Here is a 23,609-nt window from a genome sequence, read left to right as displayed (position 1 = left end):
GATATGGGATATATTTTTTGCCCATAAAGAAATAAGTGTGTCAAAGTAGGTTTAATTGGACATTTTTGTTAGTTTAAGAACTATAATAACTGTAATTTCCTCTTAGGTGAAAATAACAGCTGTAACCTAGAGGACATTTCTACATACCCCAGTGAGGACTCCCAGATGTTCAGTTCACTGCTGAAATCCAAACTGGGGAGCAGATCATGAGGAAACTCCAGCTCCTCCTTGTCCTCCTCGCTTACAGCTCCTCTGTCTTCCTCCACTCCAGTGATGACTGGGACCTCTGGGAGGACTGATTGAGACAGAAGGCTGGGTCGGCAGGTGGAGGCTTCGGTCAGCAGTGCCTGGTTCTCCCTCCCGCTAAGACTCTCTGCATCAGTCTGTCGGACAGTGAAGAGATCGTGTTAGCAAGCTCAGTATGTAGTCGAACAAGCGTGAGCATGTTGGAGGAAAACCACAAAAACAACTAGAGATTAATTCTCAGGAGCAACAAATGGAAAAGCTCCGCCCATGTGTTTAACCATTACATAAACAGCTGGTGCAGCAGAGAGTCTGGAGTCTGTCCTATCACCTAACACCTGTTTGGCCTGCTTTTCTGATACAGTTACAGACATATATTGGCCCAGCGTCAACTGTTTATACCTTGTGTACTGCAATCAGCCTTTTTGATAACAGCCTAGAAGAACATTAACTCCTCTGAACATGTTTGATGCTTATCTGCCGTGTTCAGTCCTGACTAGGAGCATTAAATATCTTATTTGCATACAGATTCAAAAACAAAGTTCCAGCTTTAGAAGGAAGGCAGCTGGTAATACACGGTTCAGACAGACAGACCAACGTAGAGACGAACAGATTTAGATCAATCGCAACTCCAAAAGCTTCATGCAGCTTCAAAGTCTAAATTCTGGGCTAACTGCCTTAGACTTTACCTCTGAGGCTTTGTTCATGCTATTCCCTGCTCTTGCGCCTTACGAGCAATAAACTTATTAAACAAGTTGTGTGATTACAAGATTTAACAGATGTTCACTTTAAACACATCGAAGGAAGTTTATGCTATATTTTCTTTTGTTAGGGCTCGGAAAATGATTTACCAAGTGAACAAGTACAGACATGAAATCCATTTCCAGATGGTGCGCAGCATAATAAGCATTTGGTATAATCATTACAAAGAAGTTAATAGAGACAGCATTATGTCATTTTGGTTTTATAAGCTTAAAACTCCACCCTTGAAACATCTAAAAGCATAAATCTGTAATTTTATCATGAGTCCCATTGGTAGGACTGGGAAACAGTCCCGCCCACAGACATGCACACACAACAACACTTGGCAGTGGCATCGTGTTGCAGCAACGTCGCCCTCATAGCAGGCAAACGGTCAACTGTCAAGTCATAATTCAGTGGAATTTCTCCCTCATGGCGCTGCTCAGTTAATGGAGCACGGAAAACTCTATTCATACAATATTAGGGTATGACATGTTTCTGCTGCATCAGTTTAGTCCTTACCTGCAATCCTGTTTAAACACTTTGAACTTTTCTAAATTTAGTCACACTAAAACCTGAACTAAAAGGTATCTTAGTGATGTTTTATGTGATTAACCATAAAAAATAATGCAAAACTATGTTAGGGAAGGGTAAAAGTACCAGATTTTTATTTTAGCTTCTACAAACATTAAATTAATCATTTAACAAACAAGTTCTTAATTAGAGCTAAATTTAGGCTTTGTCTAGGCCATTATAAAATAAAGGCTGTGCTCTAACAAATCAGTTGTAGTCCTGGCTGTTTGTTTACAGTTGTCAATGACTATGAATCTTGCACAATAAACATTCCTATCAACTCAAACCACTTTCCTGGCATAGACTAAAGCAAAGCAAAGAAAAAAAAAACACAGAATGATAAACCCACAACAAATGTCCCCACAGTAAGGTGTTTTAAGACCAAACTAATGAAGCCCATTTGCCGTTTACAGTAGCTGACTTTTAAAGGGCAGTTAATACAAACACATTGCTGCACGTTGCAGATGATCATTTATTTGTTAAAACAGTTACAATCACTTATCACCTTTCCTACGCGTCATAGATGTGCACCTTTTGGTGTTGGGGGAGAAAAGTCCCCAATGAATGCATTGAGGTTTGTGGTTGAAACATGAAAACTTCTGAAAAACCTCAACAGGTACAGCTGCAGAAAACAAGCCTCCTTTTGAAACATGCAGGAAAGTATGTGACAACCAGCCTCCTGTACATTACAGTGGTTTACTAATTGAAAGAACATGCTGGAATCAGAATAACAAATAAGGTGTAAAAGTCAGAAGCCTGAGCTTTGCCAGCGCAACAGAGAGCTTATTATGTTTGACACATACAGTACAGAGTAAAAGTACCATGTAAAACCTTTTACCTGGATGCAAAAAGCTTATTTAAAACCTTTTAAGACTCCTATATACTTTTGTTTTTACATATTTTCGAAACAAAAGCAAGGATGCCTTGCAGCAATAATGCAAGAGCATAAAATATAAACCAAAAATGCCAAAACAAAACAAAAGGAAATGGATCTAAAAGACCTGCTGCAGGGATGTCACTGTAAACGGCTGTGATCTCACTGCTGGTTCTATTTTCTGTATCATGGTTGCATAATCAGATTAATAAAATACATTTTTCTTTACTTGCACACAGTAATCACAGGCCTGTGTGAAAAGGACATTCAAGATGTTTACAGTCAACAATCATTCACAATGATACTGGACCTTTAAAGGTCAACATATGGGTCAGTTAAGTGGAAAACCAAAGTCCTTTATATCAATTGGCTTCACGCCAGAAAGATGGGCTGCTGCTATTAATTACCCTGCAGGAACAAACTAGAAAGCAGGCTGAGGTTGCCTGGAAACCTTTGCACAGCAGCACATCATCTTAATCCATCGTATCATGTGCTTGTAAAAACTTGAATGGTTCACACATGACTCCAGTTAGGAAGAAAAGTGGAGTTTCCTCCCACTGTGCATGTGAGTGCCGCACTTACCCAGCAGTGCGCCTCTCCGTGCTGAAGGTGACTCTACAGTGCTCCTGCTCAGAGCTCTTTTGATGAGGGGCAGACAGTGAGACTGGAACATGCTACAACACATGCTGCTGACGCTCCCTCTTCTCTTCTGCACTGACTCAGCTAAGTTCCTCCTCCTCCTCAGCTGCTGCCGCTCCCCTCCCGGTTAAATTTCCATAAGCCTCCACTGAGTCTTGGAGGGTGTGTAAAAGAGTAGATAGAGTACACTGGCCCACACTGACAAACACACAGCTCCTCTGCTGAGACAGTAACAGAGGAGTGCTGAGTGTTCACCTCCCCCTTGCCACTGTACACTCTCTGCTCTCTCTCTCTCACTTTCTGTCCCCTCCTCCAACTACAACCCCTTGTCTTTTCTCCCATCTTTCCAGTATGGTAGTAAACCTGCCCAGGGCTTCCTTCTTTCATTTTTTTTCTTCCTACTGTTTCTCTTATCTACGGAAGACGATTCGGGCCACTGAAAAAAATTAAAAATTAAATACATAAAAATTATTCTGACTTTTTTCCTCAGAATTCTGACTTTTTTTTCTCAGAAATTCTGAGTTTAATCTCAAAATTCTGACTTTTTTTCAGAATCCTGACTTTTATCTCAGAATTCGGATTTTTTTTTTAGAATTCTGACTTTTTTCTCAGAATTCTGACTTTAATCTCAAAATTTGGACTTTAATCTCAGAATTCTGACTTTTTTTTTAGAATTCTGACTTTTTTCTCAGAATTCTGACTTTAATCTCAAAATTTGGACTTTAATCTCAGAATTCTGACTTTTTTTTTAGAATTCTGACTTTTTTCTCAGAATTCTGATTTTAATCTCAAAATTCTGACTTTTTTTTAGAATCCTGACTTTTATCTCAGAATTCGGACTTTTTTTTAGAATTCTGACTTTTTTCTCAAAATTCTGACTTTAATCTCAGAGTTCTGACTTTTTTTTTTTAGAATTCTGTCGTTTTTCTCAGAATTCTGACTTTTTTTCTCAGAATTCTGACTTTAATCTCAGAACTCTGTCGTTTTTCTCAGAATTCTGACTTTTTTTTCTCAGAATTTTGACTTTAATCTCAGAATTCTGACTTTTTTTTTTAGAATTCTGTCGTTTTTCTCAGAATTCTGACTTTTTTTCTCAGAATTCTGACTTTAATCTCAGAACTCTGTCGTTTTTCTCAGAATTCGGACTTTTTTTTCTCAGAATTTTGACTTTTATCTCAGAATTCGGACTTTTTTTTAGAATTCTGACTTTTTTCTCAAAATTCTGACTTTAATCTCAGAGTTCTGACTTTTTTTTTTTAGAATTCTGTCGTTTTTCTCAGAATTCTGACTTTTTTTCTCAGAATTCTGACTTTAATCTCAGAACTCTGTCGTTTTTCTCAGAATTCTGACTTTTTTTCTCAGAATTTTGACTTTAATCTCAGAATTCTGACTTTTTTTTCACAGAAGTCTGATTTTAATCTCAAAATTCTGACTTTTTTCCCCACATTAAACTGAAATGTAAAAATCAAAACTTTTTTAATTTTTTCAGTGGCCCTAATCCTCTTCCATACTTATCCCTTTGCAGGTGAATTCTGGGAAATAAGGCCAAAGGTTGGGCATGCACTAAAAGCCTGCTTAAAGGAGAAAATAATCTACTCCAGAGCAATGGTTCTCAAACTGTTGCTAAAGTAAAAATATAATAAAAAGATGAGAGGCTAGAAGGCCATTCATTTTTTTGTATTTTTGGTCATAAAAAACTGATTAACTGTGTTAAGGAGTGTTGTACTTTATTAGTGTAAAGTTGTTGTAAATCTAGAGTTCGAAAAGATTATTCAAATAATAATACAACTTTGACATAAAAATGTGACCTAGTCCTAGTTTTATAAGTATAAACAAAAACTAACTAATACACTGGCTCACTAACAGGCCAACTACCTGTACTATAAGCAACTAACACTAAAACAGGTTATATGATACAGAGTTAAATATATACAGAGATAAAAAAAAAAAAACATTTCAGAGATGCAATAAAGGTTTTGTAGCAGAGCAAAAAGAAATATTCCTAGCCTTGATGGATGACCAGCTAGTCAGGATCTCAAAAATCTGATTAAGTTTTTTTTTTCTACTTTGTCAACTTACCATAAAAAGTACTTATACCAATCTTCTTTTTAAAGTTTATGTAGAAAGAAAAGCTAAGGATAGCCACATCAGCATCGATCAGATATTTAAAAATGAAGTCATAGGAAACAAGTAGACATTAAAGGTTTTTAAAAGAAGGTTTTGTTTTCTAAATGTTTGAGAGCTGTCTGTGGTTCCTCCAAGCATCCCAAAAAGAGAGAGCAAGCTTTTTGGCAAAAAAAAAAACAAAACAAAAAAACAGAAAGGCTGAATGGTGATGGCACTTCAGCAACAGATGACCAGTCTTGTATTTATCCAGTTGGAACTTGGACATTAAAACTTCTAAGTAGAAATGGAAACAGACTTTAACTACATCCTTCAAGCAAACACAGTGTCCATAAATTGGAATTTTATTCTCATTTATTATGGGGCACATAAATCTGAACAAGTACTACTCTTAAAGTCTGTGTAATTATATTGGAAGACATCAATCTATAAAGGATCTACACCTTTTAATGAGGTATGCAACCAAATGCTTTCACTGTTTGAATTTAGGATACAATAAAATCCCAAAAAGTAATTAAACAATTGCAGTACATTTAAATCCAATCCTTTAAGAATTATTTCACAAATGAGAAACTGTTTATATCTCAGAAAAAGTCCAAAAATTTGCTTCCTCTCTACCAAACAAGCACTGCAAACCACTGCAGCATAGCAAGCACAGTGTTCAGAGCAAAAAAACACTCCAAACGCTCTACCTTTACACGCACATGTTAACACATGCTTTCACACTGTCACACATTTACAGTTTTTTGTACCTGCAGGGTTTCAGGTTGGTTCTGCTGCTTAGGTGGAAAAAGAATCACATTTTCTGGAGCGCCCTCTTCTGGCTGTAATAGGGAATACCAGCGTTTGTTTTATAAACAGCTTTTCAATTATGGTACACTTACCACTAATGTGGCTTAAACTATCTTTGGTGGTATAAAAAAGACATAAACTGGATAAAGAGAATAAATAGCCACAAAAGGAGAGTTGTATAGCCAACATTTGCCACCATTAGGCAAACTCCCTGTGCAATCTGAAGCCAGCTATGCAGTGCAGGGGACTCTCAATACTTGGGGTTACAGTTTGGATCTGATAAATGATACCAATCTTGTGCAATGAGCTCAGTTGTACATTTTCAAATCATGCAAAGAGGTTCACTCAGCTACAAGAGTAACCACTATAGCACACCTGCAGGTAACAGTGAACTTCTAGAAAGTTGTGATTATAAACATTAGCTACATGGTAGCCAATGTATTGTAAAATGTGTTTGAAATGTAATCAATAAAAGACAGATGAACAGAAAAATTCAACTGTTAAAAAAAAGAAAATCTTGTTACTGCAGAAATCTTTTTATTCTTTTTTTAATCGCCAAGACAGCTATACTGGAAAAGGCCAGAGATTTAAAGGAAACCAGAGTAGGGACTCTGGAAATCTTAACAGAGGTTTTTTTTCAAACCTTGGAAGTTTGAAAAAAAAAATTGGAGTAAAAATGGAAACCATAATTTTATTGCCCACTTCATGGTAATTGTATTTGAATGAATGTAGAATCTCTGAAATCATTTATATATTTAAAACCTAAAGAATAAATAAAAGAAAATAAATTTACAGGCCTACCTGATCACAGTTATAGAAATCCTAGTTTTTGATCCAAACCTTTTTAAATATGTATTCCAATAAAGGAGCATGTAAAAAACTTTCATTTATTTTTGGTTGGTTTTTTTTTTTCACTTAAACTGGTTAAGTATGTGGAAATTTGACATGTATTTTCTTTTAAATATCAAAAAAACAGGCCTGAAAATCAAAGTACATATTGTTGGTTGATGCAGTTTTTGTGATTAATTATTGAAGTACAAAAAATTTACCAGATTTTTTACCATTTTCTTCCCAATCATCAATCAGAATCAATCAAGGTTAAATCCGATGGTTCCTATCTCCTGCCCGTCACAGTTATGGATAGAAACAGGGTAGAACAACAGCCATTGAAAAGAAATAAATACTGTATGAACTTTTACATCAGAATTGTGTTAAACTTGATGGTTATATCAATTGCTTTATCTCTGATTCCCATTTTAACACTTGTTTTACACACATTGCAGGAAGCTTATTCTCAGGAAAACAGGATCAGAGTTTAACCCCAATCTTAACTGGGTTCTGGACCTTGATTATAAGCTGTTCATGAGACAAATGGTTATTTTAATCCTATTAGATTAATCCAAAATTCCATGCCTGAAGTCTTCCAGTCACATGGGACAATTATTGTTTTGCTGCAAAGGGTTCTATAGGTACAAAACTGCAGCAAGAGAAATGTTTCTAGAACTGTATCTTAGCTATCCAGTCAAAATAACAGATTTTACATGCAACTAAACAGCCAAGTTTTTATGAGAACAAAAAAAAAGTAATGGTCATTATGATACATTTTCTTAGCATAATTCATCCAAGTTTAAATTCTTCAGATTACTCAGAGATAAAGCATGATTTTAATGTTAATGCTGGATAGAAAAGCCTCTGTCACAGACATCTAACAGTTAGTCATCACAAAACTACGTTAGCTTTGGTAGACCTCGGTGCTCAGAATAGAATGGTTATGTGAAGCAGCACAGTGGGGGAGCAAGAAGCGATCTCTCCCTTACCAATGCCTCAGTTGTGCTGTTCTCGTTTCCCATGGCTGAGCCAGGTGCAGGGCCACAACTACCCAGACCAACGGCCTCTCACATCAGCTGGCTGAAAGACACTATGAACAGAGAGACTGTCAGCATACGGCCGCTCTGGTGCTGAAGAGAGACAGAATAAAAAACAACCTGCTTGCCCCTCAATAGTAAGAGATTTATGCTCTTGCAGGATTAGGGTGGTACCCTTTGAGCTTGAACGGCCACATGGTGAGAAGGAATGGAGAATATGTTTGCTGTTAAAGGGATTAACATACTGATGGCAAAACCTACCTGCAGGGCAAAAGGGCAACTTTATATTGGCTGGTGTGATTTAAAAGGTCGGAAAACAACAGCATCATGTTTTATAGAAATACTGGGAATATTCCTAGTGTAGTAAGGATGAAAAAGGGGTGGCTGTGACTCCTCAAATCAGAGCATCTTAAGCCGTCAACAAGACCCTGGGATAAATCCACTTATGGAAAAAAATAGGGCTGGTTGGTTTCCTTGCATTCTGTAGGGCTAAATTCAGAGCTCAGGGAAGACAGGAGCCTTGTTGTAAGTCTTCTAAAACTAAGTGCTTGTGTTTGGGTTGCTGTTCTGTTAAAATACCCAGTTATGTCCATGTCAACCATTCGACCAAAAATATCCCCCTCACCTGTGAGAAAGCTGGTTTTAATATTCCACAACAGCTTAAATTTTTTTTTTCTTCAACCCATTTATAATCTTGAAGTTACTGAAGGACCAGATATTTTCCACAGTTAAGGCAGTTTTAGATCGCCATGGAATGATAGAGTAGCCAACCAAGGAACAACCTCTTGATCCAAAATCTACACCTTCAACCAAGACTGCATATATGCAGCCACCCCCATGGACAAATCAAATTAAAAAAAATTACATCATTGATGAAATTACTGGAGGAGAGTAATAAAGGCCTTTAAAATCTAAGAACATATAAAGAAACAGCAGTCATGCATGGTGGAGGCAGCATTATGCCAAGGGCCAGATTTGCTGCCAGTGGTTGTAAAGCATTGTACAAGGTGTATAGGGTATTCATGAGGGAGGTCTATCTCCAAGTTCTTAAAATGCCATCCAATCAACAATTTAGGTGTTTGAGAGACCCAGTTGATTTTTTTTTTTAAAGCTGGTTAAAGAGCTGAGAAGGACATTAAAGCGTTTTTGTAAAGGAGTCTATTGTGAAGCTTCTGGGAAAACGTTGACCTTCATAAAAAAATTACGATTAATACCTTAAATGTGAGTCTGTACCAGAAACTTAAGCAAATACAATCAGTTTCTAGAAAAAGAGAGGGTCATTATCTACATAAATATATACCATAAGACTGCTGCAAAAACATGTGACTTCTCTGTACCTACCTAAGGCATTTAATCATAAAAACATTACTTAATGTGTATAATTTTGATTCTGCATGGGTCAGAGAAAATTTACAAAAATGTTTTTCCAATCGGTATTGAAGATTTGGTTGTAACATAATTTTACCCTAGAAGGCTGAACCAAAAACCCACTTTTCAAACTTCATTTGACTTAAAACTACTTTTTGATAAAGCTTACAGTTAGAGAGGCTCAGGTTATCCTAAGCTATCTCTATAGTTATGCTGCTATAGGCTTAGACTTCTGGAGGACATAGGGACCCCTTTTTCATCATTCTGCTTCATTCTATCTCTATTCTTCCACTCTGTAGAATATGTTAATTAAATCTCTATCGTTGTGCTCTCCCTGCTTTTTATCATAGTAGCTCCGCCTCGTCTGTTTCTGTTTGGCTGTGACTCCATCCTGGAGAGAAATATCAGCTGTGCTGCTGCCATCAACACCTTTGTTTATAGATGTTCGAGATCTGCCTGTTTTTTAGTGCAGTCCTGTTTCTCTGACTGCGACTGGCTGTGTGTTTCCTGGATGTGGCCGCCTTTTACAATTGCCTTTTGCATCTCTGCTTCTGTCTCATTGAACCTCAGTCAGTTTTTCCTCCCCACTGTCCCTACAAGTATGCTTAGTGTGAGGGATTGCCTCCGAGTTAATGTGTCAATGAAATCAACTGGTTTTCCTTGACTAGAAAACTCAGGATGTAGCCCACTTCTCGCCCGTAGACAACTGGAGATAGGCACCAGCACCCCTTGCGACCCCGCTTGGAATAAGCGTGAAGGAAAATGGATGGATGATCTGGTGAACTGTGAAAGTGCCTTGAGATGACATGTTGTGAAGTGGTGCTATATAAATAAACTGAATTGAAATTGAATTGACTCTTATTCTGCACCTGTGCCTGTGAGGTGAATTAATGACTGTTGCACAATGACACAGTGACTGAACCTGCACAACTTAATCCTTACATGGTAAATAACAGATTGGCTCTCAGCAGTGTTGCTGGTCTTATCTGGACAAAGAAGCAACCCTAACCCAGATCAGCAGTTTAATGCAATTATCTACAACTCAGTTCTTTGTAGGTTAGGCTTTGTAACCAGACACTGACTAATTACAAATAAGAATTTTTTTTTTTTTTACTTTTTTATAGGACATAATTTAAGACAATAAGACACAAAAAGATACTGCGGTACAAGAGGATGTTTAGAGGATCACATATAGACCTAACTTATGCTCTGAAGTTTCCTTTTGATTTGCATTCCTTGTATGACTGCAGGGACAGAATGCCAGCTCAGTGTTAGGCCAGGAAGCAATGACCTGAATATGCAAGACTTTATAAATAGAGTTGCCTCATATTTACTGCTTTATTCCAGCCTAATGCATGATTTGTCATGCGTGCTTCCCAGCTGCATCCCTGACCTTTCTGCGAATCACTTTTTATCCAACATTTTAACATTTATTCTCTATGAGAATAATAACACTGTCTCCTTACATCCTTATTTTCACTCCTTCAGCCGTGGGGCAGCTCATCTGCCCTGCCTGCTATTTGCGTGAATGGGGTGTAATTTCAGCCCCCTTCTTTACACCAACCTGTGTTCACTTTAGCCGGCAGCGGCTTTTCAAGGCGTTTTGGCAGCACTGATGGGAAATCATATGATTTAACCTCTGCCAGGTCACTTCTCACCTCATTACAGCCTGACCATCACGTAACATCAGCCTTGGGTGGCTCAGATGGAGGAGCATGTATGTGAGTTTACCATTTCCTATCCTGCTTCTTATCTTTTCTAACAAAAAATTCCTGTTTCTCCTCCTTAATTTCTAGAAAGAGATCATTTGATGTTTTTTTCTTCAGTTTGTTCAACAGCACATATTATTCAGTGAAAACGGGTAAACATAGCAGAATGAAACAATGCTCAATGTTTCAAAAATAGCTCTATTAGATGCTTTACAATCTATAAATATATCAAATGTAAAAATAAAAGGGATCCAACAAATTACTCACCATCTATCACAATTTCTCACAATTTTCATCTAATAAAATGCTAAAGGAGACACTTCACCAAAAAAAACTCACAGATGAAACTTACCGCCTATAAAAAAAAAATCAGCACTGCAACAATGAGACAGGTTCCAGCCTTCAGGTTTGTTTACTGTCAAACTAATGCATCTGTGCTGCCGCCTGAGGAACCCCGGTTCCTCTGTTGCTATTTTAGCCCTGGACACAAGGCAGCGGGGGGACATGCGTGGGGAGGGGAGGGAGGGGAACTAACTGGAGCTGGAGTAGCCATGTCTGCTGAGCAGGGAGGTGGTAGGTTGATGAACTGTAAACAAACCGGGCCACTAACAGCAGGATGGGGGTTTAATGCTTTAGAGTAATTTATACCCCTTGAACTTTTCACTTTCTCGGCAAAAGTGAAGTAAAAAAAAATAAAAACACAATGGAGGTCTTGTTTCTCTATTTCTATTTATATCAGATTAAATAAGTGTTGGATTTTTATCTGGACTTTTTCATTTTGACACATAAACATGTTTTTGACCTAAAGTGTAGCCCTGGCATCCCCTCCCAACTCCACAAATATACATAAGATCAACCTGACAGTCTAGAGTCCCTCTATCAGTATGTAAAAGCAAAATTGTTTTCCCCTAGTTTAACAAACTGGCGATCTGTTCACTTTCACACTATGGGTGGATCTTGGTTTTTCCTAAAAATCCCAAATAAAACACATTATTTACAGATACATCATGACAAAATGTGCAAAGATTAAAGGGTTGCGACCACATCTGCTAGGCAATGAAGCAGGCTGCAGGTGTTCCACCTGTAGGATGACCCTGTACACTTATTGCCAGTGGCATTTTCAGGGTGTTGGTGCTTGCTTGTTGACTGACAGGTAAAAATACATGCACACAATTAAAAGACTGACGCTCAGAGAGCTGCTCCATTAAACAGAAGCAACATCTTCACACTGAGATGGATGAAAGTGGATGTGGTTCCTCTTCTATCTGCCATTTGTAAAGGCCACTTTAAACAAGCACAGCAGTCTACAAATCATTCCTATAAATAGCCTGCTTCTGATCAGCTGTTTCCTACAAACCAGCCTCAATATGTGTTACTTCTGTTTCCTAGTATTAGGGCTACTTATTTAATTACGGTAAACATATAAGCCCAAAGTGTCACTCTATCTCCTATTTTCCTCTGCAAACCCAACCCTTTTGCTTATCCTCAGCTCCTGCTCTCTGCAGAACATTTCCCTGCTGCTTTGAACCCCCGGTCCATCTTAAATATACACTCCACCTCTCCCTGAATGAAAAGCTTCCATTCAACAGTGTCTTCCTCTGTTTACCTGCTTGTGTGAGATTCCAATGCAGCTCCCCATCCTGTATTCCATGTCCTCCTCTGGCGAAGTGACCCTGGCGCTACACGGCTGGCAGAGCACCTTTCTGCAGAACTGCATCTTTATCAGTCGGCTTCAGCATCACCAGAACAAGCAGATCACTGCAGAAGCTTCCCTGTGCACGCCTCCATGTCTGTCTGTGTGTGTGTGCATCACTGGCTGTGATGCCTGCGGTCCTCCTGTGACATTAATTCCCTAGTCACTGTTACATAAAATCCCATTCAATCAAGTGAACGTGATGGAAGTGGAAAAAAGGAGATGCTCCCTGCAGCCTCAGATGCAACTGAGCTTTAAATCACAGCGCAGGAGCACAGACTGAGGTTTTGCTTTGGAGGGAAAAAAAAATCTCAGTGAGGGGAGAGGAAAGGGTGGGAGGGAGGGAGCAAAAAACATTCCTGTCTCTTTAAGAGACCCAAGACAATGCAAGGATGATGCTGCTGCTAGAGCTTCAGTGTGTGGAATTACCAGGATGGTAAACTGCATTTAATCAGATGACTCAGCTAAAATGGTGCAGAAAACAAGAGCTTAAACAGAAAACCTTTTTTTTTATTGAAACCTTTTATTGAAACATGTAACAGAAGTACAGTTTACATTTTCCTCATATCAGAAAAATAAACTTTTCAATAACATTTTACTTGGCATAAAGAACATTTGTGAAATCCTAAATGGATATTTATTATTAATAAAAACATCAACAAAATATTTCAGGAAAAAAGAAGTTGGTCACATAAAACCTAAACCGTTAAGAAAGAAAAAAGCGCCGTCACTCATTCTGTGTCTCTGGAGGCTGAATTATTGCCTCTCTGATTTCGAAAACATCTATTAGCTCCTGAAAAAGAACAGAAACAAGAGAAGATAGATTATAATTCATTACACTGCAATGCCTCACAAAAGTATCCACAGCACTTGAAGTATTTTGATGTTCAGCGGCAGATCATTTTATGTGATGGAGATATACAGTGATATGGGAAGAAAACTATTCAAAGTTTACTAAATCTATTACATTTCCCGTAAACATCTGTTATTAGGCTCTGTGCACATCAATTTTCCAATAGGGTTTTAAATGGGGTTAAGATTTAGACTAGGCCATGCTCACTCGTGATAAAACCTGAGTCTAAACCACAGCATTATTCTGGTTGATAATTTCCTAAAGCTTTTTTTTGCCCCAGGATTGACAAAGAGATAAAGTCAGTATCTCCTTACTTTGCGAAGGACTCTGGACCCTCAGAAGTGAAACTTATGAGCTCTGCACCAGGGAGCTGTAACACCATGTTGAGGAAGCCACAATTTTAACGTTTTTGCTGTCGCTAAAGAATTTTGCTCCATTCATCCTCCCATGAGCTCTGAACAACTTCCCTGCCCCATCCGTAGAAAAGCACTTCCTCAGTATGATGCTGCCACCAGAGACTTTCCCAGTGAGGATGGTGGGTTCAGGCAGGCGGATTTATAGTGTTAAGTTTCTGTACAGTTACCAGTTCACTTCTTCACTCCCACCTCCTTTATTAACCTCCTGTTTAGCTGAAAATAAAATCCTGGTTCACCTCCAACTTTCTTAAATTAAATAATGACAAGACAGAAGTCCTTCTAGTGGGAAACAAATCTACATTATCCAAAGCTGACAGTTTCTTCCTTTCACTTGATAACTCCATAATCTCCCCCTAACCTCATGTCAGCAGACTGGGTGTCATCCTTGATAGTACACTGTCCTTCTCCTCTCACAATCACAACCTTACTCTATTTGTTTACATTCACTTACACAATATCATTCGCCCCTTTCTCTCCCCTGGTTCCACCTCTACTCTTGTCCATAGTCTTGTCACTTCCTGCATCAATAACTGTAACTCTTCTTCTTTTTGGTCTACCTCAAAAATCCTTAAACAAGCTTGAGGCAGTCAGAAACTCAGCAGCTTGCATCAGTTCTAGAACCTTCTCTTTCCATCACATCTCCCCAGTCCTACAGTAGCTCCACTGGCTCCCTGTCGAGTTAAGAATTCAGTTCAAAATCCTTTTACTTAATTTGAAAGTTATTCACAATCTTTCCCCTCCCCATCTCTCCGATTTACTTGAAATTTCACCTCCCTATGCTCTACTCCTCACCTCATTGTTCCTTCCCCCTGTCTTGTAAATTTAAATCCTTTGTTTTCCCACAATGGGGAAATTCACTCTCTGCCTTGGGCTGCCACTGGGGGCCCCCGGGGAGCAGTGTGGGGATAAGGGTCTTGCTCAGGGACCCAGAGTGGCATTTCGTGGGAGTGTGTGGGACTTAAACTCGACTGGACTACAGCCTCCATACATGTGTCATGCGTGCTAACCACCAAGCCGCCAAAGCGGTGTCCTTGAGTGTTTTGCAAGGCCCTTGAAATAAAATGTATTATCATTATTATTGTTGTCAATTGAACAGAAAGTCTTCTTTCACATTGTTGAATTTTTCCATATGTGTTGTTTTCGACAACAGATAGAGGGATTTTATTTATTTATTTATTTTATAGTTGTTTTTTTTTAAAGCTTAGATTTGTTGGGCTTCACAGTTAATGTTGTTTGATCATTTCTTCCAGCTGAGTTGTGGATTTTGGCAGCTCCTCCAGGGTTACCGTGGACCTGCTGGCTGCGATCCTGATTGTTGTTTTCTTTTTCAGCCAAATCCTGGTAGATCCTCAGCTGTGCCACATGCTCTTTGTTTTCAAACGATGGATTGGACGTGATACGGAAGATCTCTAATGATTGTAAACCTATTTTAAATTCCCCCCAGACCTGTCTGCTGCATTCCTTGGTCTTTATGGTGCCAATTGTTCCCTATGATCCTCTAACAAACCTCTGAGGCTGTTACAGAAACTGCAGGATTTATAATGAAAACAAATCAAACACAAGCAGATGCTATTCACAGGTTATGTAACTTCTTGAGGTGATTGGCTACAGTAGGGTTTATTTTCAATATGAAGACGAAAAAGATAAAAACAAATGCTGGTTATTTGTACAAATAAATAATAAGAAGAATAGTGAAACTTCTCAACAAGTAGACTTGCTTGTTGTTTAGCTATCACATCCTAAAAAAATAAATCACACTTTGTTGCTTTAAAGAGGCAAAAGTAGTTAAAAGGCTGTGAATACTTTTGACATAGATCAAACATTTTCTAGGACAAAAGTAGAATTCAGCAAAGAAGTTTAAAGCGGCTCACCCTCCATATATTTGGGCTGATAGGAACAATGCACTGTCTGCGGTTGGATGTAGCTCCAGCTTCCTCTTCTACTGGCTCTGAGAAATTATAAACAAACAAACAAAAATTTATTAGATATAATTTTTTAAAAGATTCTACAACCAGAAGAAGTCCTTACAGGTACCCACCTATACAAGGTAACTTGTCATCATCCAGATACAGCCGTGCCAAACCATCCTGTAACAAACAAGACAATGTTATATCCATTTGGCGCCACTAAATAGAAAAAAAAAAAAGGAATTTACTTACCCTGATGAGAAAAGATGTGTGGAAAATGTTTTCTACCGTCCGGGAAAATGAGTTGGGGTCAATGACAAATTCATAGTATGACATCGGTGAAGCTGTAATGCGAATAGAAAAACGGTAATTACTAAAATAATTTAATGCACTAAAATGTTTGAGGTGACTAATTAAATACAAGAGTAAACAGCCTCAGAACTGATATCGGATTAATCAGACTAGAGGCAGAGCTGCAGGCAGAGCTGCTCCAATACATGTAAAAAAATAAATAAACGCTGAAGACAGACAAGTCTCTAATCGATTTTATTAATTCCATTTCTGCAAACATCTGCTTCAAATCTCACAGCCCGGAGTCTACAAAGCCAATTGTTTCATTATAGAGTAATGCTGATCATTTGATTTTCAGACATAAGAATTAATTTATACATATAACATATCTATTCACCATTATCTAAACATGTTTGCATGTGCATAGTTTTACATTTTTTACTGGATTGTCTGAAATTAAAGTTAGTTGTTGATCATATTTATTGGCCAAATAGGCTAGATTACTGCAGGTTAAGCAAAGACTGGAAAATGATGAAATGTCCACCATGTAGGACTCTAGATGTCTTAAAGATGTTTAGGATAACTGAGTGTTTTTGCTGCCTAATTATTTAGTGATTGTTCACAAAAATTCTACCCCTGATTTAGAAAACTGTTCATACAGCCGGATTTAGAGCGACAACATCCTGAAATATCAGAAACTCACAGACAGGCAAGGAGACAATGAAAGGAGAGACACAAGAAAGGAAGCAAGATAAGACAGAGGGGTGAAAGAACAAAAGGAAGGTAGGACACAAGGAAGAAAAAAAAAGTAAGGTAAAAAAGGGAAGATAAAAGGGAAGAACAGGAGGGGGGAGGCATAGAAGGAAAGATGAACATATGAAGGAGGGTCCCAGGAAAGGACACAAACGAGGAGAGAAAAACAGAAGGACGCACCTTGAAATGACTGACAACAATTAAAATATCCTTGTAGTCTTTTCCAGCCTGTTTATAAAGCCTAGAAGTGGGAAGAACTCTGTAAACTAAGATCTGTCTTGGCAGCAAAGATCATTTCCAACTTACGGTCATCCTCGAAATAGCCCTTCAGGTATCCCAGGATTCTTTCCACCTCTTTCTCTGTTGCTTCTTGATGAGACTCTTCCATTTTCTTAAGCTGAAACGCAAGATGATGACGTATGTAACCATAACTTACACAGACGAGATTGTTTTAATTCGCCAAAAAAAACTAAATGCATTTTGTGATTTTGAAAATTAATCCTTTTTATTTATTAGGTGAGTTTAATTTGTAAAATGTGTATGAATAAGGAATATGACAAAAGATATTTTGAATAGACTGATTAAATTACTTTTAAATAATATTAAAATGTCGATAGAAATAAAAGAAACTTTGGTCATGGAGAATTAATCCTCATACCAAATGATGTTTGATAAGACTGGTTCAGATGTGTTTTTACCCACAGCTGTGATGGTGCAGGTGGGGATGGAGGTACCTGAGTGGGCATGATTCTCTTGACTTCCTTGCTTGAGGCTTTCCTTTGCCGATCGCTTTTTTGCTTCGGAGGAGGCGGCTCTGCGTAAAAGGATCCCATCCTGTGGAGAAAAATTACACACGGTCAGACCCAGGATAATGTTCGGAGACAAAGTTATTCTGAGTAAATGTTTTAAAATTTTGAAAACATATTACAATTGAAGATACATTTTAGGTCAAATATAAGAGTTTAGGACTAAAATCACAGTTCTCAATTGTTTTCTGTATAGTTAGGAGCTTATTTTTTGCATTAACACTTAAATCAGCTGCGAGCCCAGACCAGAGCTTTTCTTTAGATGCTTAAAATTATGTTCTCCAGGACTCACATGTAGTGGAACGTAGGTGCAGTCTTGAAACAGCACTCTGTCCTCCTGGCCAGCCTGTGCCAGGCGTCTTTGGGGAGGAAGCCATCAACACCACCTCCATTCTGCAGCTCATCGTTCTCTTCCTCTTCCTCCAGACGGTTGAGACCCATGAAGGACAGCTGAGAGAGAGGTGCAAATGTTAGATTGCCACATTAGACTGCTTGCTTCTAATAGAGAAATTAGTATTTAAACTCCATCCATCGCATGGAGGTAACAAGTATCATGGTTTTTAAATAGATATATATAGATTTATATATCTATTTAAAAAATTGCTGTTTTTAAATAGATATCAGTAAAACAGCTGGATTGTAGAGAGATTTTTCTAACAGCTGGAAGCACAGACTAACTCAATGCCACCTTCTGTAGCTTCTAGCGTTTGTCGAACCTCCTCAGTCATTGTTGGCTGACCCTGGTGATGGTGTTCTTTGTGGTGCTTATCCTCATATATGTGAAAATGTGCTTTTACTACCATGAGAATCCCAGCTACACATGACTGCCCTGTGGTATGGTAACAAGTGATCTTTCCCTGTTTTTTGGTTTTCATCACATGGCAGAAACAACAGTTTGTGCAGCTTTATAAGCTGGAAAACAAAATATCCTCCAAATAGCAGCATCAGACAGAAAGACAACAGAAAACTCTGCAACTATAACACGTTGTTTGCTAGAGTCATTTAAGTTCACTTTTCTCTTTGTCTCTCACTGCTAGCTTGTGCCCACACTCTGTCAGCCTTAGTATGATAGTCACCAAAATAGATGTTAGCTGTGTGCATCGGGAGCATGGGAGTATGAAGGGCCAGTTATACCATAGAACAAAAACTCAAACTGCATACAGGTTTCTCTCCAATTGAGCTATGGATTGCAATTTAATTTATCAGAACAACAAAAGCACTCACCAAGTGTTCAGCAAAAGCAGTGGGATCAAACGCGCAGCCCTCAGAAAACAGCTGGCTGGCTTTCTCTTTTCCCAAGTCTGTGGCCACGACAAGAAGCTGAGCATCCAGAGCTGCTTCTCTCGCCTGTCGCACTGTTGGAGTACAATGAGATCAGTTCAAAGTAGAAATACAACCCACAATCCAACGTTAATATCTGTATCAGTCCAGATGACAAAAAAATTCTACAACAGAAATCAGTTCCAATATGTCCAATCCCTAAGGGTGGATCTATCCAGTCTATTTCTAAGCTGTGCACTGCGTCACATGTCATGTGCAGAGTGTGACATTGCTTTAAAAATGAAATGAGAAAACAGCTGAAAACTTCTTGGAATCCACTCAGTCAACAGCTCTGTGTAATAAAAGCTGCAATGTGAAAATATTTTATGTTTAAAAACACCCCGAAGCCAGATCTAATATTTAGAAAAGCTGTTGTACCAAGAGGCTGAAGTTTAGTCTCAAAGCAAAATCACAAAGTGCAATGTTTACAAAGCAGCTTTAGCAGGAGGAGGAGGACTTTAAAACGCTCATGAGAGCAGAAAAACAAAATCCACTAGGAAATACTTATGGTATTCATTGGACGATTAATGTAAACTTCCATTAGACTACATGGTGGCTAAAATGATTACTGTGGATTTTTACAGTTTATGCACCTTTTTATGGATACTTAGTACAAAAATCTATGCAAGGGTTGGAGTATGCTGAGTTTACATAAAATAAAAAATAAATTGTAACCGTAACTATCAAAATAAAAGTTATAGCTAATTTTAAAATTGTCAAAACAACCAACCATAAAAATAATGCTGGTTTTACTAAAAGTTCCTGTAAATCCTGTTTTCTTCCTGTCTAACTCTTTAAACATTCAGTCAACACGTGAATTATTTAGTTCCTAATTAAAAATATTTTCTTTTTCACATACCCTCTTTAAAAAGCTTATTTGCCTCTTCTAAGACTTCTGTGAGCTTGTTGTTGGAGGGACTCAGCATATCTTCCCTGTTTTCTGTAAATGAAAACAACAAAAGAAGATGAATGAATCTATTCATTGGAAAATAAGTAAAACGATACATCTTATAACTATTATTAGAAAGTAATAACTGACGTTGGACTGAGTTGATGAGGTCCCTGTATTTGCTTCTTATCTCTCTCCTTCGGCCCTGATCGTTGTCGTCGTCGACATTGTCCTGCAGACCTCCTGGGATCGAGTCTGGGTCCTCTCCTTCAAACGCTTGTTGCTCTGACCTCCTCCGGCTGGAGGACCCATTCTGCCGGGGTGACTCTTCATCAGCGCCCGCTCTGGCTTTTCTCATCTCTCGTCTTCTAGAGGTCATGTTCAACGAAATGAAGACAAAAGGAAATATAGAGCAAGTTTACTAAAGTCATGACTATTTAGTTACCCTCAACCAGTACGGAGATACATCTTTTACATATTGTTTGCATAAAGGAGAGCTACCGCAGGTCATTCATCCCTACTGCCACCAGACTCTACAATGCAACACTAAAACAGCAATAACTTGTGCAATGTATAAAGTGCAATTACTATTTAAAACCCTGTGCAATAAGCTATTTCTCTATATTTGATATCCAGTACAATAACTAGATATAAATATCCATCTATATAAATACCCATGTTAACACCCTGTGCAATAATCCTGCATATTAATATATATATATATATATATATATATATATACAGATATATATATATATCAAATATGCGGATGCACTGTATAAACTGTATATACACTATATTGCCAAAAGTATTTGCTCACCTGCCTTGACTCACATATGAGCTTAAGTGACATCCCGTTCCTAATCCATAGGGTTCAATATGACGTCGGTCCACCCTTTGCAGCTAGAACAGCTTCAACTCTTCTGGGAAGGCTGTCCACAAGGTTTAGGAGTGTGTTTATGGGAATTTTTGACCATTCTTCCAGAAGCGCATTTGTGAGGTTGCACACTGATGTTGGACGAGAAGGCCTGGCTCTCAGTCTCCGCTCTAATTCATCCCAAAGGTGTTCTATCGGGTTGAGGTCAGGACTCTGTGCAGGCCAGTCAAGTTCATCCACACCAGACTCTGTCATCCATGTCTTTATGGACCTTGCTTTGTGCACTGGTGCACAGTCATGTTGGAAGAGGAAGGGGCCAGCTCCAAACTGTTCCCACAAAGTTGGGAGCATGGAATTGTCCAAAATGTCTTGGGATGCTGAAGCATTCAGAGTTCCTTTCACTGGAACTAAGGGGCCAAGCCCAGCTCCTGAAAAACAACCCCACACCATAATCCCCCCTCCAACAAACTTTACACTTGGCACAATGCAGTCAGACAAGTACCGTTCTCCTGGCAACCGCCAAACCCAGACCCGTCCATCAGATTGCCAGATGGAGAAGCGCGATTCGTCACTCCAGAGAACGCGTCTCCACTGCTCTAGAGTCCAGTGGCGGCGTGCTTTACACCACCGCATCCGACGCTTTGCATTGCACTTGGTGATGTATGGCTTGGATGCAGCTGCTCGACCATGGAAACCCATTCCATGAAGCTCTCTGCGCACTGTTCTTGAGCTAATCTGAAGGCCACATGAAGTTTGGAGGTCTGTAGTGATTAACTCTGCAGAAAGTTGGCGACCTCTTCGCACTATGCGCGTCAGCATCCGCTGACCCCGCTCCGTCAGTTTACGTGGCCTACCACTTCGTGGCTGAGTTGCTGTCGTTCCCAAACACTTCCATTTTCTTATAATACAGCTGACAGTTGACTGTGGAATATTTAGGAGCGAGGAAATTTCACGACTGGATTTGTTGCACAGGTGGCATCCTATCACAGTTCCACGCTGGAATTCACTGAGCTCCTGAGAGCGACCCATTCTTTCACAAATGTTTGTAAAAACAGTCTGCATGCCTAGGTGCTTGAATTTATACACCTGTGGCCATGGAAGTGATTGGAACACCTGATTCCAATAATTTGGATGGGTGAGCAAATACTTTTGGCAATATAGTGTATATCCTATGCACCTTTTTCTTCCTTTGGAACCTTGTTCTTCTTCTTCTTTTGACTATTTGAGCTGATGTAACGAGTAAATTTCTCTTTTAGATATGTGTTGTGAAATAAACTGAATTTAATTAATGTACAAATATATCTGAAAATAGTAGTTATACAGCACTTCTTTCCAAGTCAGATGGCTTACACTACATTCAGTCATTCACTCACACACTGATGGTAGCAAGCTAAATGGTAGCCACAGCTGCCCTGAGGCTCAATGACAGAAGCAAGGCTGCAGTACACTGTCACCACCATCAGTAGGTGAAATGTCTTGCCCAAGGACACAACGACACTGAGCCAGATCCGGGATTTGAACCGACAACTCTCCAGTTCCAGAGCAACCTCCGGCATCCGGCGCCAATGTCGACCACCGACATATTAAAGACAAAAATGACAAACTACTGTACCTAGATAATTATTGAGCACACAAGGACAGTTGCAAATTAAACTTAACGGTAAAGATTGGTGTTAAATGAAAGCTAACGCTAGCTATAACGCTAACGTTAACCGTTAACGTCTAAATTTTGGTTTAATCGATAAAACCTACCTTGGTGCGTACGGGATGAAATATAAAAACAATTAAAAACAACAAAAGGAATTTAAAATAAAACTCAAAAAAGCTACTTTAAAAATTCAAAAACTTTCCTCCTACTTTCCAGCGCTCATAGACAGGAAGTTGTTTTGAAGGTTTTATAGAACTTGTCTAAATAAAAGCACGGGCTGTGTTCATATTCAGCGGTTGCATCATCCGAAGGACACGTTCTTTGTGTTTACGTCATAGCGTGGCGACGATGCCTGTTCATATTGGAAGACTCGCCATTATGCGGTAGACAAATTCAGCGAGTTAAAACTGTATCTGTTCCTGCTCGACACATTAAACGGCTCGGAGCTGTCGACCGCCCCAAGATGGCGCCACCATATCATGCCAGCGCCCATAGGCTTATATGTATATGTATATCTTTGGTGTCAACTGTCACGGTTGCTAGGCGACAGAACGTAGGGCGATGAAATCCGAAGAACAATGGAGTTGTTTGAATCCATAGCCAAAACTTTTTTGGCCTCCTTATTTTGGACCTCAAAGGACCCAGTCCTTTTTGTAGATCGCGCCGTTGGAGGACGTAGCCTCTGAAATCGAAAACACCCACTAATGGAAAGCACAGGACCGCTTCCTGTTCTTCTTCTGTTGGAATTTAACTGTAGACAAACCGACCCAAGGTGGAATTACTGCCACCCACCAGACTGAAATGTGATGTTCACACAATCCTTTCTGCAAAATCTATAAACAGCCTCAACTTTAATTTTAAATGGAAAGATAAACTTTTATCTATCAGAAATGCTGACTAAAGATTAAAAAAAAAAAATAAGAGCTTGATGGTCCTCTTAAAAAATATCATTTGTAAAACTGTTTCCTAATCTAACCAAAGGAAATAAACTTAAACATGTAAATAAAATAAAAGGTCGTTTTATATATATATATATATATATATTTTTTTTCATGCATGTCTTATGTGGGACACACCCCTTATTTATTCAAATAATACAACCTTTAAACAGCTTCTGTGGCACACGATAGCATAGAATCTTAATCAAATTACCTGGAGTTTGTGGGTAAGATTAATGAAAAAAAAAAGTTCAAGGTTCAATGCTCTTAAAAAGCACTTCAAGTTAATG

At 38.7% G+C, this 23,609-nt stretch overlaps 2 protein-coding genes across 19 annotated transcripts in view; both read right to left on the bottom strand.

The window, feature by feature from the left end:
- Positions 1-12,924, bottom strand: part of tacc2 (transforming, acidic coiled-coil containing protein 2) — a 73,438-nt gene extending 60,514 nt beyond the window's left edge. For 8 of the 15 annotated variants that reach the window (XM_038307046.1, XM_038307069.1, XM_038307075.1 and 5 more), the window contains exons 1-2: positions 12,535-12,924; positions 148-383 (exon numbers count right to left, since the gene is read on the bottom strand). In XM_038307046.1, the coding sequence (XP_038162974.1) occupies positions 148-383; positions 12,535-12,645 (347 nt within the window). In that variant the 5' untranslated portion in view covers positions 12,646-12,924. Of the gene's footprint in view, positions 1-147; positions 384-3,013; positions 3,072-5,946; positions 6,019-7,803; positions 7,905-11,280; positions 11,423-12,534 lie in introns of those variants that run through there. The other 7 variants (XM_038307106.1, XM_038307142.1, XM_038307062.1 and 4 more) reach the window with 6 other exon arrangements.
- A 268-nt stretch (positions 12,925-13,192) lies between these two features.
- On the bottom strand, positions 13,193-23,090 carry nsmce4a (NSE4 homolog A, SMC5-SMC6 complex component). Of its 4 annotated transcripts, none has more exons than XM_038307183.1 (11): positions 23,013-23,090; positions 20,007-20,221; positions 19,827-19,907; positions 18,872-19,002; positions 17,940-18,097; positions 17,576-17,675; positions 17,148-17,238; positions 16,050-16,141; positions 15,929-15,977; positions 15,762-15,838; positions 13,193-13,414 (listed from the first exon to the last, which is right to left on the bottom strand). In XM_038307183.1, the coding sequence occupies exons 2-11, from the start codon at positions 20,212-20,214 to the stop codon at positions 13,349-13,351; spliced, it is 1,053 nt and encodes a 350-aa protein (XP_038163111.1). In that variant the 5' UTR covers positions 20,215-20,221; positions 23,013-23,090; the 3' UTR covers positions 13,193-13,348. The 4 variants fall into 4 exon arrangements, with proteins under 4 accessions (XP_038163111.1, XP_038163104.1, XP_038163090.1 ...); XM_038307176.1 differs by having other exon boundaries at positions 20,007-20,224; positions 22,938-23,041; XM_038307162.1 differs by lacking the exon at positions 23,013-23,090 and adding an exon at positions 22,486-22,784 and having other exon boundaries at positions 20,007-20,224.
- Positions 23,091-23,609: the final 519 nt, after the last annotated feature.

Source organism: Cyprinodon tularosa, unplaced genomic scaffold (genome assembly GCF_016077235.1).
Source record: "Cyprinodon tularosa strain WSP-4 unplaced genomic scaffold, ASM1607723v1 ctg116, whole genome shotgun sequence".
NCBI classification, from domain to species: Eukaryota; Metazoa; Chordata; class Actinopteri; order Cyprinodontiformes; family Cyprinodontidae; genus Cyprinodon; species Cyprinodon tularosa.
This window is presented reverse-complemented; position numbering and strand designations above follow the sequence as displayed.